This window comes from Chlamydotis macqueenii, chromosome 1, assembly GCF_036417535.1.
Source record: "Chlamydotis macqueenii isolate bChlMac1 chromosome 1, bChlMac1.mat, whole genome shotgun sequence".
NCBI lineage: Eukaryota > Metazoa > Chordata > Aves > Otidiformes > Otididae > Chlamydotis > Chlamydotis macqueenii.
In genome coordinates, this window is record NC_141556.1 from 88,920,395 (window position 1) to 88,936,573 (window position 16,179).

The 16,179-nt window shown below is 39.6% G+C and overlaps 1 protein-coding gene across 3 annotated transcripts in view; it reads left to right on the top strand.

Annotated features, from left to right (window-relative positions):
* The window catches only part of GSK3B (glycogen synthase kinase 3 beta), a 164,348-nt gene that overhangs the window by 103,924 nt on the left and 44,245 nt on the right, over positions 1 to 16,179 (top strand). For all 3 annotated transcript variants that reach the window (XM_086760943.1, XM_086760923.1, XM_086760933.1), the window contains exons 4-6: positions 4,069 to 4,179; positions 7,095 to 7,225; positions 8,629 to 8,735. In XM_086760943.1, the coding sequence (XP_086617069.1) occupies positions 4,069 to 4,179; positions 7,095 to 7,225; positions 8,629 to 8,735 (349 nt within the window). The remainder of the gene's footprint in view (positions 1 to 4,068; positions 4,180 to 7,094; positions 7,226 to 8,628; positions 8,736 to 16,179) is intronic.

Consider the following 16,179-nt stretch of genomic DNA (forward strand, 5'->3'; position numbering starts at 1 on the left):
GGGAATCCAGGTAACTTGGGTGTTATTTTCATCCAGTTCATGCTCACAGAGAAGCGTGAAGGCTATTGAAGACCGTATTCTGAGAGTTTATCAGATTTGTGCCAGGTTACATCAGGAGAAGGTAGGTCAGTACACTTTGATCATGATTAATTCATGAAAGTAGTCATTTAGGGGCACTTCTAAAGTGTCAGTTGCTTGTGGTAGAAGTGGAGTGTGCTACCTATATAGCCAACACCATAAGCCTTGCCTTTGTAATTGCATATTTAAGTTCTGGGTACATCAAATGGTACATCAAAACTTGTTTGTTGGCTGGGGGAAAGGTGTTTGTGTGTGCGCTGGTTTTGTCTAGCAGGGTGGGCTATGGTGGCAGTTTCTGTAAGAAGCTGCTACAAGTTTCTCCTTTGTCCAGTGGACTCAGCTGGGTCTACGGCAGACACATCACTGGCCAGGGCCGAGCAATTTGGTGATGATAATGACAACTCCTCTGTGAGAACGTATTTAAAAAGGGGAAAATACATTAAAAAAAAAAAAAAGAGAGAGAGAACCCAAAAAAGTGAAGAAGCAGACACACAGGCAGAGAGGGGGAGGCGCTAGCCTTTTGAGCCTTGCAGCCCTCACCCTCTGACCTCCCACTGGGCAGCTCTCTGGGCCCAACTTGGCCCAGCCGAGAGAAGTGAAGAGAACCTGAGCAGCGTTTGCCTGAGCCTGATTGTGAAGAATTTCTTGTCAAGGTCAGTGAAGGAGAGGGAGGAGTAACGCGGCTCCTGGCCAGATTCCCCTGCAGCCCATGGTGATGACCATGGTGAAGCAGGCTGTCCCCCTGTAGCCCATGGAGGACCCCACACTGGGGCAGGTGGATGCCTGAAGGAGGCTGTGGCTGGTGGAGGGCCTGTGCTGGTGCAGTTGTTCCAGAGGGACTGCCCCCTGTGGAAAAAATTACCCACGCTGGATCAGTTCATGAAGTACTGTAGCCTGTGGGAGGGACCTTGTGTTGGAGCAGGGAAGGAATGTGAGGAGTTCTTCCCCGAAAGAGGAAGGAGCGGCGGAAAACGTGTGATGAACTGACCTCAACCCCTACTCCCTATTTCCCACCCTGTGCCATTCGGAAAGGGGAAGAAGGTAGAGATAATTTGATATGAAGTTAAGCCCGAGAAGAGGGGAGGGGAAGTTGTCTTTTTTCTCTCTCATTATCTTGCTTTGGTTTTACTGATAATATATTGAAATAGTTTTCCCCAAGTTGAGTCTGGTTTGCCTGTAAGGGTCGCTTGAATGATGTTTCCCTGTCCTTATCTTAAATCTCAAGCCTTTTCGTTATGTTATCTCTCCCCGATTCCCTCTGAGGGCGTGCAGTAAGAGTGAGAGGCTGTAGCTTAGTCCTGAGCAGAACTAAACTACAATGGTGTGCCTTCACGTCTACTAGGTGATAATGTGCAATACGCATTTATACAGGAGCAATACCACGTGAAACGTATGTAGTTTGTTCAAGAACTGTGGGTAGTGTAGGAACTCATAAGTGTTGGTGAGTGGATGCAAAACCTCCCTCCACAATTTGGATGCCTTGGTCTTTCTGTGCTTGTGCCATACCGTATCCTTGAATTAGTCCCACTTCCAACAGAACACAAAAATCGAAATGGTGGAGAGAAAAGTAAAATAAAGGTGATGTGAACTAAGTAGAGTTCTGCAACTCTCAAAACTCATTGTTGTGAAGTAGCGTAGATGGGGTTTAATGGTCATATGTATTACTGGTTTACATGTTTCCTTTTACTTGTACTATGAGAGGATAATGAAATCACTGTAGTTCTGTTTCTACTCAATTTTTTTCTGTTTCTCTAATCTCTCACGTAAATGTTTTTGATACATGCAATATGAATCCTCTGAATGAAAGTAATCAACCTCAGAAACGGAGTACTTTGTGCAATGACTTATTACCGAGAAGACTTTCCCACTCTCCAAGAGGAGGCAAGCATTAAACATAGTAATCAGGTTGTATCTACACTGAATCAAACAGAGTTAATATTAAAGAGACTGTTTTTTCTCTTAGTGTGCAGGTTGTCTTACCAGGCATAACTTAACTTTGATTTTTGGGACTTTTATTTTCTGTATTTTATAATTAATGCCTAGAAAGCTCTGACCTGGGAAGGGATGGTGGTGGATTTTTATTGGCATGAAGTGATAGTCAGGGAAGGAAGAACTCTTATTGCAGAAGCGACAGTGCTAAAATATGTCATTTTCTTGCATACATTTGCACGTCCATGGAGTTCCAGAACTGTCTGGTATTTCCTCTGCACTACTGGTAGTTGTCCCTCCTCATCCATTTCAAAAAAGTTTGTTCTCCAGCCTGGTCCCTAGATTCCTTCATGTTGTTACCTAGTTCCTGGGATGGCGCAGGGAGAGGTACCAGCTTAGGCAGGGTTTGGGAGGCTGCTGCTCCTTGTGTGTGTTGCTGAATTACCCTAAGAGCAGATAAAAGTTAGTGGGCTATTGGCATTTGCTTAGTGCTGGTGCTATTACTACTGTTAGCTAAGCGATGATATTTTAAAAAGAGCATCTTTTTATTGGGAAGAGTGATGTAGGCAGGGCCTTGCAAGGTGACTTGGCCTAATAGGACGTATTGGTAAGAGCTATTAAAATGTCCTGAAAATGCAAATGTGTATTGTCAAATAATAGTGAACAGAGATCTTGAATTCTGAGTCTTTAACAACACACAAACCGGGCAGTTTTTTGCGTGTTCTGTATTCAAGGTTTGTATCTTCCTGTGTGTTACCACATACCGTTTCTCGTGTTCATTGGAGACTGCTGCTGTTTGCTGAGGCAGGTTAGAGACAGATAAGGAAAACAGAGCACTGAGAGTAACATACCACATTCTGTGCTTGACGTGAAGTGTTAAGTCACAGTAATATTATTCAATGGCTATAGCTAAATCAGGTTTGTTTTCAGGTATTGATACATAGCCAGTGGACCTGCTGACAAGGGACTCCAGTTGGAGACCTGGGAGTTCTGTGCTGTTTCCATCCACATAAAGTCTCTATGTATCATCTTCCTCTATAGAAAGATCTAGCTGATAATACAGCAGGCATGAGAGAGGCTACTTCTGGTTAATTCACCTAGCTTTCAAAAATAATTTTTCAGGTTAATATAGTTAATTATACGCATCCCCCAACATTAGGTGTATTCACAGTCTTGATAGGATTTGCACAGAAGACTGCATTACAACATCAGAAGTCTTTTAAAGACCTGTTTTACTGCTGAAAATTTTCAGTTCCACAATTAGGCACCATATGATTATAGTGCTTCGTCATCTAATTCCTCTTTGTTCCTTCTTTCCTTTGCTAATATATTCTGAAGTACGTTATTATAAAGCTGCGTTTGTTGTCTCTCTGTTAGGTTCACACGGACCTCTAACTTGATCCTAGATATTAAAAGTGATACTCAAGTCTTTGTTTTTGTCTCATTCATGGTAAACCTGAACAAGTGCATATGTTTAAGATGGAGATAACTGGGACATCAAAATGCATGTAAACAAATGTTAACACTGGCTTACTGTTTGTGAATGGTTAATATGTATTATTAATCCCTTAATAGTTAGAAATTCATTAAGATCAAAGTAACATTCCTAAAAGATGCAGGATTTTTAAACTTTTTTTGATGTGTAGTTGTGGGATATGAGTTTGGGACTTTTAAATTTGCACTTCTTGCATTTTGATGGAGAAGGGACCAGTGGGTTAATAGACTGCTTTAAATAACGATGCAGATGTCACCTTGAAATATCTTCTAATGAAAATATAGAATAGGCAGAACAATTATACCCTTGTCCACATTTATAATCAGAAAATGACTTCTGTTGGAGAGCATACTAATTAATGTGACCTTAAACATAAGTTTGACTTAAGTATCAGTGCACAAGTGCAAAGCCTAAAGGAAAACATTTGATGGCAGCTCACACTCCCACTACAGACGTCCTTAAAATGTCTCATTCTATTGTCTTCTCTGAATGCTTTAATTGTACTTCATACTTCAAATCTATTGCTGATTTTTTTTTTTTTTTTTATCTTGTTTGTTGTCTTTCAGAAAGATGAGGTGTACCTCAACTTGGTGCTGGACTACGTTCCTGAAACAGTATACAGAGTTGCCAGACATTATAGTCGGGCCAAACAGACACTCCCTATGATTTATGTCAAGGTAGGTAACTGATAGATGTGCTTAGATGAAGAATGATATTATAGGGATAGACTCTGTGAATACCTCTTTTCTGACTTAACTAGTTTTTTTTAAATTTTTAGGAGTGCATACATCTCGAGGCAAGAAAAAAAAAAGGAAACATTAAAATGATTATTTGTTATGGTGAAGGAAGAATAGAGGCGAGAGGCTTAAAGTGAGCACTCCCAATTTCTCACTTTGCAAAAATCTTGGAATAGGAGGGGGGAGGAGTGCTTTGGTTTTTAAGTGGCTTAGATAGAGGCTGACACCAGCCAGATTAGCAGCTTCAGTTTCCTGAGATGAAGACACAATAGTACAAAGGTCAGGAACTGAAAGAGGATGTCAGGAAGAATAGTGTGCTCTTATCTATTCTCTTCCCCCTTTCCTGGCATATGGGTAAGGGTTCATGTGCTTCTGTTGTGGGCATGAAAGGCGTATTTTTTGTCCCCTTCCATGCACTTGGAACTTAGTGGCTCTTGTTTTGAAGAGCTGCATGGGATAAGATGTTTGTATGCACACTGTAGCCTCAAAACATCACTTAAGTTGTCTGCATCTGTTACCATGTTTTACAAAGTGGTTAAAATGAAATTTTTTTTTTTTTTTTTTTTGTCAAACATGGGACCTGCCTGGGTCTCATAGTTCCATTTCATATATTGTGACCACAGTCCCTGCACTAGTGAATGGTCATGTTTTCACATGGCATTAACTTGTTAACGTTGCATCTGGGTAACATTAAATGGAAATTAGCAACAAATATTCCTGATTCATATTGATCTCTCCAGCCACCTCTTTAAAAGTGTAGTGCTTTAACATGAGGATGGGCTTAAGAAAGTAACTTTAATTTGATTGAAAGAAAATGAAAGTTACAAATAGTGATTATTCCGATAACAATGTTGTGCCGTAAGTGTTTATGCATAAATTGTAAATGACATGTCCCTGCAATAGCCAGCACTGGTGCCTGTTTTTAAGGAAGCACAGAATCTCATAATCCAGCAACACACATTTCTACTGCAAGGTCACTTTATTTGGTCTGTTGGTGGAACAACTTGTCTTTAGGTTATAAGCTCCCCAAAATTTGTTAGCTTAGCTTTTGATAAATTGTTTATATAGATTTTGTCAGTGTTCTTGCTCTAATTATTCTTCATTATGGAGACTTGGGAAAAAATTGCCCTTACTTATATTTTGAGAGAAAATTCTTCAACGCTTTCACCTTGCTGGATACCTGTGACTTCCATGACAAGGCAAGCCTTTCACATAATGCTGTATTTAAAAAGATCGTGTTACCTTGATGTCATTAAAGCTTTTGCAATTTTCCAGACATCTTGGCAACACAAAGGTCAAATCATACCTATTTGTTCACTTCTGATTGATACCTAGGCAGGCAGAGGGTTGCTTTTCCCTGGGTAACAAAGAAACTGTTAAAGAACTGCAAGAAAGCTTTTCTAGTAATATTTTTGTTAATGTTTGTGTGTAACTTCTATCAGACTATAAGAAACTTCTGGAAATTTTGGATTTACTGTGTGGAGATGAAAGGCATACTTTCTAAAGCTCGCATGTGTTGACTTGACTTCTCAAGTTAGAAGATTTTTTTGGGATTATTTTGCCATACAATTGCACAATAGATACTAGATGTCTAGAACATGCAATTCAGAAAACATATTTACTTTCCTTTGTTCAGAGTTGTCATTTTGAGAAACAAATATGAAAACTAAAGACCTAGAGCCAAAATTCAGGTGATTCTCTTCCTGCTCGCACCTTCCCCACTAAATGAACAACAAAAAACGAGGGAGAGAGAAAGAATGAAAGACAAAGATAGTGGTGAAAGTGAGAGAAACATGACCTGATAGCCATATCTAGCAATTGCACATGTTTTTACAAACCGTTAAAGAGGTGAACTATGGAGAGTGAGCTTAGAAAAGGGAAACGTGGAGTTGCAGCTGCAGTACAGTGTCCTGCCTGTAGCTTGATTTTTTTTTTTTTTTTTTTTTTTTTTTTTTAAATGGAACCTGGAGGGAGGCACAACAGGCAGATAGGTTAACCTTGAAAGAGGGCTTCCTGTGCCTTTATGACTTTCTATGTTATACAGCCCTAATTGCTCTTTTTTCTCCATAGCCAAAATTTTTTAGCTCCAGCAGCTGGACATCATCCCCTTGCTGTATGAAGCTGTTGGCTTCATAACACCTCCCCTTGCTGTATTCTTCCTTGCTAAGGGGCTGGTTAGCCTTGAATAGGAGGCAGAGCAAACCCTCCCTCAGCATGCTTGTTTCAAGTGCATTGCATAAAATTATCCAGAACAGTTGTTTTTATCTGCTCTCTCTTTTTGCGTAGAGATTTGAAATTAAACTGAGTCTGTCCCCTCACGAAGAGAAACTGGGAGATTCACTCAAGTAACAAGCTGAGACACTACCATAGTCCTTTGGCTGTGGTAGCAACACATTTCATATGTTGCTAAAAACTTCTTCAACTAAAGGTTTTTCTTTGTTGTTTGGTTTTTTGTTTTGGTTTGTTGGGTTTTTTTCCCTTCCTTACATAACCCAGAATACTTCATTCCTCTGAAGAGACTGATTTATAAACGAACTGTAATACCTTTATTTTGGATGTTTTTTATGACTACCATTATTTATAAATGTTGGGAAGCAGCACAATTTCTCTTTTTTGGACTTGTGCTCATTCTTGGCAGGATAGATGAACAAATTTGACTGTATGTGTGGGTATGTAGCAAAGAGTGGTGGGGAAGGTGTGTGAATACCTTGCCCATCTTAATAGCACTAATATGCATTCAGCAGGGTCTTTTCTGAGGTATTTTGTTTATCTTCTAATAAGAGTTTGTGCTAAATTAATTGTTTAGCCTGTTTTGACTGGGAAAGCATGACTTAAGCAATGTTTCTGCATTCCAGTTGTACATGTATCAGCTGTTCCGGAGTTTAGCCTATATCCATTCCTTTGGGATCTGCCACCGGGATATAAAACCACAGAACCTCTTGCTGGACCCCGATACAGCTGTTCTAAAACTCTGCGACTTTGGAAGGTAAGCACGTCTGTGGCCTGAAACCTGGTGAAAAGAGCTTCCTTCAAAGGAAGGAGGTAGAGGCTCAAGATCAGAAGCAACACTTCTAATTGAAGCTCTTAAATAGTGGACGTCTGTATCCTGGGTTCGAATGGCACATTTATTTCCAGTATCCATTCAAGCGAATGACCCTTAGAGTCCAACCCTCATCTTAGAACTGATAGAAAAATTATGGGAATCCACACTGAGACAGGAGACACGTTTCTCTCCAGGAAAGTTCAGTCTTTAGATTGTGCTGTAACATTGCAGACTGAAGTAGTTAGGGCATACGTGCAAGGGGTCACCAAAGCTGCTGTTGCTAAATTTGCTTGCCTGTAGTGAGTGCATCAGCATGCCTGTTGGCTCGAGAATCTCTTCCTCAGCTCTGCCGTACCAGTTTTGGAGCAAAATAGGAATCCCACTGAAACTCAAAAGTAACAATGCATTAAAAAAGTGATAATTCCTCTGTGTTAACAGTGGGACTTTGCTAATTGTAGTTTCTGTATAGAAAACAGAAAATTGAGACTTTTTAAAACACACTAAATGAATGGTGGGCGTCCTTCTTTCCTGAAGGCTGACAGAAGTGTCTTGAAGGCTGGACACTGGATTTGGCTGGTTTATCACTCAGCTGGGTTTGATGCTGCTTAGCTGACTGTCATATTTCTAAAAGGGCAGTTTTGTCGTCCAGCTCCTTTCCGTCTAACACTTGCTGTTAATTAAGAAAGAAGTTATCATACATATATAGACTCATGTTCCAAAAGTAATGTGCTTTTTTTTTTTTTCTTAGATGCTTCCAAAGGTAGTGGTTATTGTAGGTTAGATCCTTTGTGGCTGATCTCTTGCAGTATAAATGAAGCCTTCATGTTAATCGTGGACTGTTAGCATCTGACGACACTGGCAGTTTTTTTCGTTTATCTCCTCATACTCATTTTGCCTCATACCACACTCCCTTAAACAGCAAAGAGCCAGACTATTCTGATGGAAGTTTAAGAAAAACAAACAAACAAAAAAGCCCAAATGAACCTCTCAGTTCTGATGAGCATCCAGAACTTTCGAACCTTAAATTCGGCTGAACCGTATTCTGTCCCCTTTATCCTTGTAAACAAACCTTTGTACCTGGCAAAATACAACTGCCAGCCAAAATTCAGACCCTGTTTATCTCCTAGATTGTATTAAGAATTACCTTTGCTGTGTCCAGCATTAGGTAGCTGCTTGATGGTTTGGACTGATTTCACAGTAAATCATTGAGTCTGTGGCTTGCATCAACTTAGAAGAACATGGTCCTTTAGCATTTAGTGAAAAGTGCCAAAGCTTAATGTTGGTCTGCACTGAAATATTGTAAAACTATTCATTACTGAAAGATTATTATTTTGTTTCCTTTTCAGTGCAAAACAACTGGTTCGTGGAGAACCTAATGTCTCATACATCTGCTCTCGGTACTACAGGGCACCAGAGTTGATCTTTGGAGCCACCGATTATACCTCCAGTATAGGTATGTATGTGTATTTCTTGAAGTCTATACTAGCTCCATGTGTTTTTATTCTGTAGTTAAATGTAAAGGTTTCCAGAGATCTCAGATATGATCTCAAGATACAAAATTTTGTTGTAAATGGTCAAGTACCACTTCTTATCAAAATACACAGCTTTTGTAGATGACTGTTGTAACTTTTATGCTTTTTGAGATTTCAGTGTCAATTGCATTAGGAAAGGGGCTTTTTAAATGTAAATCTGGTTTCGAACAAAATATTTTCCAGCTTTCCAGGTAATTTTGCTATTTAGTTTAAAAATAGGTATGAGATCTCAAGCCAAAAAAGCATTTGATGACTTAAAATAACTGTAAAGAATGATTGTAGAAATATCAACTACTGCATCTGATATGCTATGATTTAGACAGAAATAATTCTGTCACTTAGTTACTTGGCTTTTAGTAAACTTTTAACAGGAGAGAAAAATGTGGCCTGATGATTGCCTTTAATCTCTCTTGACAGTTTTAAGATATTGCATTACAGTAATCTTTCTGATTCAGCTTACTCTGTTAACTTTTGCTGACCTTTAGCCATTAATTTTGAACACGAAGATGACTTCTTCCTAATACCTGGCATGTAGCTGTGTCATGGAAATGCTAGGGAAGCTGGAGGTTTAGGCAGAGGACAGGGAATAGCTAGGTTTTCATACAGTGGAATCATAAAAATGCACAGCAAAATGAAAAAATCATGAAAATTAGCAGCAAAATGAACAGCAATATGTTTGCCAGTTACGGGTAACTTCTTCGGTTTTGTAGTCAAGATATTCCCTGGGCCTTTTCTTGAAGGCTATTGCTAAAGAGACAAGAGTTAGCTCTCACGTTCCCCAGTATTGTGCTAAGTTTTTACCTTTCTTGTGGACTTGAGTCATTTTGGCAAGGTTTAATATGTTCAAAAGGATTTGGAGATCATGATCAAGTCTTTGCAGAATATGTTTTTAACTCGTTGAAGTGTGTATAAAGTTAGTTTGTTCTAAATAGTATTAAACTCATTGGCTGGCTTACTCGTTTCAGCTCTGTAGGTCTTTGAAAATAGCTGGAGACTTACCTGCTCTTGCTTTTTTTTTTTTTTTTTTTCTTTTCTATTAGCTATTCTGCAGTATGTATTATACCAACACTTGCGTATCTCCCTGGCTATAAAGAAAAAGGCAGAATCAAGAGAAGTCTGGGGAAAGTAATGGCACAATAAAGATGAAAAGGCAGAACTTATTTAATGGTTAACCACTGCCAGAAGTGGCAGCCCCAGCCCTGCTCTTTCTTGCCCCTGGATAACCCTGGCTCTCATGATTTGCTGTTTAATACGCCAGTTTGGCTTCAGTTGACAAGAGACTTGCATTTTGGTTACGTTAACTTTCTGCTACATTAGTGAGTTGAATCAACATTACTGTGCAGTTCAATAAGCAGCAGAGCCCCGGTAAAAGCAAAGTAGCGGGAGCTTGTGAGTGAGAATAAGGGCAGCTGATCCTGGTTGACGTTTTTGCCAGCTGAGAGCTAGTAGATTGGCTCAGCTGCTTTATCAGACTGTACTTAGACAGCTTGTTTCAGAGGATAACTGCATAAAACAAATATTTTAGGTGTCACCAGAAGAGACTACTTCGTAGATAAGTCTGTGAAATGTCTCTTGCTCCAACTGTATGATTACTTTAATCTTGCACGTTTTTGCAGAGTCTTTTTAAAGTTGCTCTTTCCTTTTTTGTTTTCTTATCTGCTGACCTCTAAAATAGTTCTAATAAATCGATCATTCTAAAGAGAGGACTCAGCTTGCCAAAAACATCGTTAATTTCTATTGTTGTGGTTCAGACTTTCTCCTGCCTCCCCCAAACCCCTGTCCACCCAAGCCCCTTCTCTGAACAAATCAATCTAAATTAAACTTGCACAGAATAGCTTGAAAGTTAAGTTCAGCAAATACTTCTTCCTTCCTACTGTTTCCTACCTCCACTTCCTTATCAACAATATCTTTGCATTTCGGAGCTGGGAGGTAATAAACTGCTTTTACAAACTTACTTGTGGTTTCCCAGTGTTCTGCAATATGTTAGAAATTCTAGGGGTTTAGTTTTGTGATGCTGCTGCTTCCAATGGTGGTAAATACCATGGTATTTCGTAGTTCTTGCTAGATAGGCAGCAGCAGTGCTTAGTGAGAACTCTTCCCTCTTTCATGTAGGATTAGCCATCTAACTGAACCAGCAGCATTTGTATACCAACCAACAGGCACGGATAGGTTTCTTAAAAGAGAGGGAGAGGAAAGAACGTGTAATTATCAGTAATTTATTCATAACTCAAACTATAGGAAACCGTGAAATGCTTCAGTATTTTAATACTGCGTTTTAAACATTTTTTTTTTTTAAGGTGGACATGCTTGTGTTTTCTAGTTCTTGTTTTCTTCTGAATTATTAGCACAACAGTCTTTTTGTCTATATAAGAATTCACGAGGGCGGGGGAGTAACAAAAACTAGGGTTAAATGTGCTGTAGGGATCTTCACTCTTCTATTTAAATATGCTATGTTAAAACTGCATTAAAAATAGAATCAGAGAAGAATATAAAGCCCAAAAGTATTCTAAGAAGAACTCTTTCATACGCTATCTGTGAGGCATCCAGCTATTTTCCTGAGGTTTTTTTGTTTGATAACGTTACTGCAAGACTTTTACTATATTGCAGTATGTTATAATAATTTGTTGGAAGTGTTTCTGAGCAATAAGTACTTTTTAAACCTGGACAGTGACACTGTGGTGGTCCAAGACTTGGCAGTACAGCCAGCCTCCATGATGACCATTTCAGTAGTTAGTAGTCTTGTTTAGCACTGTTCCCAGGAGTTGCGTTAGGCTGTCTGGCTTCATCTAGGTTGTCTTTTAACACATTAATTTGCCCTTGCGATGTTACTTGCTCTTCAGTGTAGCAGAAACTAAAGTTGGTTCCAGGATGTGTCTTTTCATCTTGGATGTCTCAACAGAACTATAAACTAGCTCTTAAATTCTAGGATCTTGACTATTTCATCAAAGTGCATGACCTAGATTCCAACCCAAAAGATCCCTTTTAAAATTACTCACAGCCAGGGGTAGTGTTTGTTGCACTTCTGTAAAGTAACTGCCTTAGTGCTGTATATAAATATATATGATAGTAAGAGTAGCATCAAAACATTTTTACTGCAGTTAATGCCTCCGTGCGTGTCATCCAGCAGACCTGGGACTACTATTAAAATAAGACCTGGAAATCACCTATTCAAGTTTTTAAATGCTCCCTGTTGCCAAATAGCTACAAATCCAGGCCCGTAATAGCTCTGTCATCTGCCTGTGTTACAACTGTAAGGGATTTTTGAATGGTCAGACGTAAGCATTCATGTCACTTACGTGCCTTGTACAGTTTGGGCTTTAGTGCAGCTTTGACTATGAATTCTGCAAATGTGTGCATGTCCCTAAGGCTTGCTGGGGGATGGCACATAATTTTGTTCCTGCAGCTGACTTGTAGGAGGTTTGGTTTATTTTTGCAAACCAAGCCCTTCAGCTATCCCTTGACAGCGTTTTGGCTGAAGCTTCTTCCTTGCAGGTCTGTGTGTGTTACGCCATCCCAGAGTATGTTGCCAGCATGCTGTTGGCTGTGCTGGTCATCTGGCTGCTGCTGCCTGCTGAGGAACAGTGGGATGGCTGCCCGTATTCCCCTACAACATCCTGGGACAAACATAGGCAAACAAACAGATGTTTCTGTTGTCATGTGATCTTCTTGTACAGAAAGAAGGTGTGCAGTTAAGCTTTACCCCCAGAACATGCGTTTTTTAACTAAGTTAGGTGATGGAGCAATGGAGAGCTCACCAGAACGTGGCAGTGCTTCTAGATAACAAGGGTCTGCTGGTCTCAGTGCATTTTCTCTGTCACTGCACTGGCAGGAATTGAGAGCGTTCCAGAGGGAACATTTATAGCCACTGGCAGGGAAAGATTGATCTGCATGGCTGTATCACTGGCTTTTCTTGGAGTGTCCAAAAATAAGTATCACAAAGTTATTCATTCACTTTCCTAGTGAGCGCTAAGACAAAGGGAGAGAGTATTTCACCTCAGCAGTCTGGAGCAGAAGCTCCTCTGGAGGCGTGCATAGTCAAACTATCTCAGTTTTGTGGGGAAAAACCATCATGAGGTGTGTCCCAAACCTCTTGCTAAACAGTGAGAAGTATACACTTCTGTGTCTCGAATGGCAACTTCCAATGCTGGAAGTTAACACAGACATTAATTTATTGAAATATTCTATCACCTGTCACTGTAGTTTCATCTCTTTGTTGCAGAAGAATAGAGAGACCTGTGTTTAGCTTTTGTTCCAAGTACTGGAACAAGCATGACTTTTCAAGCATTTCAAGTTTCAGCCTTATTCTGTCTCCATAATCTTGGATCTGTGGTGTCTTGATGTGCAAAACTTGCACTGACATAGCACAAGTGCCCATAATCCAGAATTTTGCTCTCATTCTGACATCCCAAAAAGTGTTCCAAAAAAGCAGCAATGAAAAGCACTTTGTGCTGTGGCATTTGGCAGCTAGAAGCTGCTGATTTTACGACTTCCTAGGGCTGCTTTTCTGATTCCTGGTTTCTTCCCTGCTAGTTTGTTTCCAGAGTTTCCAGAGCAGCAACTTTGAGTCACCTCCAAGATGGAAGAAGTCCATAATGATCAAGGGATAGTTGGGCAGACATTAATAGATGGGGGGGAGGGGCCGGGGGGGGGGGAATATGTAGAAAAGTAAATGTGCCCCATGAAGTGTCAGATAAAAGAAAGTTCTTAATTTCCCCTAAATGGCCGAGAACAGGCTCAACTTTTTTTTTTTCTTTTTTTCCTTTCATGTCTTCCAAATAACAAGTTGAAGGAGCTGGAGCGTAGTACAATGAGTGATGTTCATGTCATGGAGAAGGAGGCCAGCTTCTCAGCTTGAAAGGCAGAATTTGAGATCACAAAAATGAAATTCATGGACAGGATATTCTGCCACAGACAGCTGGAAATGGCCATTGCCCACTTGTACAATTAAAACTAGGGAGTGTATGTTGCAGGTTGTTCTGCCGTATGCTTCTTCCTGAGCTAAAGAGAAATTTTGCTTTTCTTACCTTCTCTAATGCTGGACTGGCATTCAAAAGCAAGGGAATTATACAGATAATGATATAAAACAAGTTAATGTCCACCTAACGACTGTGAAGGCCAATAAAGTAATAGAAACTGAAATTAATTTAAGAAAAATTTTGCAGTATAAGAGGCTATATGATTTTTTTTATGTGCTTAAATTAGTGCAGGTAGTTTGCGTCATAGTGATTTGTCTAAGTGTTCCTCAGTCTACAAAAAAATGGCATTACCTACTATGATAATGTGTGAAAGCTATCTGAAATAAACTTATTTGAAGGTTGCCTTTGGCTGGCAGTTGCATTTACTGTCCATATTGTTTAGACTACATTTCATGGAAAGTATGAAGAAAGTAGCCTTGCCTACCTTCTTCTACTTAAAATTAGTAGCTTTTAGTATTTTCTCCTAAAATTTCATGTTGTTCCTACTAGTTTGGCATAAGGATGATTTGTAGACTTGATTCTTGTTTTCTGTTAAGGGTCTCTCTTACCTTTTTTATTAACTAGTTTAAAGCATGTGAATGATAGTCATATTACACCTTAATTAAATTGCACATATTAAAAACAAATAGTGCAGAAAATGCTTCTCCTCCCATGGGAGCGGGTAGTTACACCACAAACTTACTCTGAAAGATTATGAACCTATAATAGTTAGCTGTGACTGTGCTAAGGCAGAAAAGGGTCTGGGAAGGAACTAGCAAAAACTAATGATAACTACCTTACCGCTTCTCTTAAGTAACATGTCTTTAGCAGAGAATTTAGTACACTGCTTACTTCAGACTTGAGAAAAATGTTACCATCCAAATGCCGGATTCAAAGGGGAAAAAAAAAACCTGCGAACTATCCTGGAGCCAAATTTTAGTCCTGTTAAAGTAGATGGCATAAATTCCATCGAGTTTCAGCAGAGCTGAAACTTCCCAGTTCCTTCCTTATTGTACATTGCTCATCAGAGCTGAATAAACACCTATGTAAATTGTGTTTGGTTGCTGTCCCTGCTTGGAACTGCTGAAGTTAGCATCCGCTCTCTGGCTTTTGTTGAGGATGCTTCAAGGGTTTGTTCACTTCCTCACCCAGGGAACGTTGGCCAAGTCCTAATTTGGAAGTCAGTGAAATTACATTCCTGGAAAAAAGCTGGGGATTTTGTAATGTCTGTAGCTTATTTCAGTGCATGTCTGAAGTGTTAGCAGGTAAAATCAAGGAAAATTAAATAGACTTTTAACAAGGCATTAAACCACGCAATTTGGAAGATTTCATTGTGCGAGGAACATAAGTTTCTGATGGATTTGTTTTATGTTTGATGGATTAAACCCGTCAAGAATACAGCAAGTATTCCTCAGCTTGCCCAGCTATTTCCTCATGGCCTACATCCTTTTTTCTCCTCTCTCCCCCTGCAATGCCCTCAGTTTCTCATGTACCCTCTGCTGTTTCTGCTTGGCCTTCTTGGTTGAGCAAGGACCTGGTGACCTTGCACATCCTTCAACTTGTTCACCGCTGCAGTTTGATGGGCTGGGGGCGAGTCCAGCACATCCCATAGGGACTGACCCCTTCCTTCTCTCTTCAGCAGCAACACTCGTGCATGCTCTCCGCACGGTTTTTACAAAAATTGTGCGATGGATTTGAGACTTCTGCCTATCAGACTTGTCTGAAATTGGCTGATGGAATGCAGGGGTGTTTAGGGAGACTGGGAAGGGATAAAACAGCACAAAGCAAACTTCATGAAGCAGCCAGACCAGAAGGTTATTTAAAACAGTCTAATTCGGAAAAAAAATCACGTTAGCATAGTTTCAGAAATTTAAAAGGAAGTGAGTTATGAATGCTGACTTTAATGTCAGCTTTGTGTTCGTGTGTGTTCTGTCAAATACTTTTGCTCCCCATATATTGTTTCTTTTTCTTTTTTCTATTGTTTCTTTTCAGTGCAAAGTAAGGATTGAAGTTGTAAATAATGATAATAGCTTTGAAATCCTGCTTGTTTTGTATACTCTGTGTAAAGGACTCAGCTTTTTCAAAACCCTTTAAGTTGCCTTTAAATAGACTTTACAGTACTTTGCTGAGTTTCTTCAGTACGTCTGAAGAAATCTATGCTATGTGTTGAACAGTTGTGTAATTTCCTGTAAACCTAATATAGATGGCATGACTTAAAAAGTGATTCTTTGCATCATCTTTTTGTTGTATGTGTTGGTCCAACAGCAGAAGCTATCAGAGAGAGACATTATTTAGCAGTTTGACGCAAGTAAATGTTCTTTATGTGGTGGTGTCTTCACTTGTTGTCCAAAAGAGATCTTAGCGCCTTGACGGCCATATCAGCTTTTATTAAATATGACGAAAAGATCAA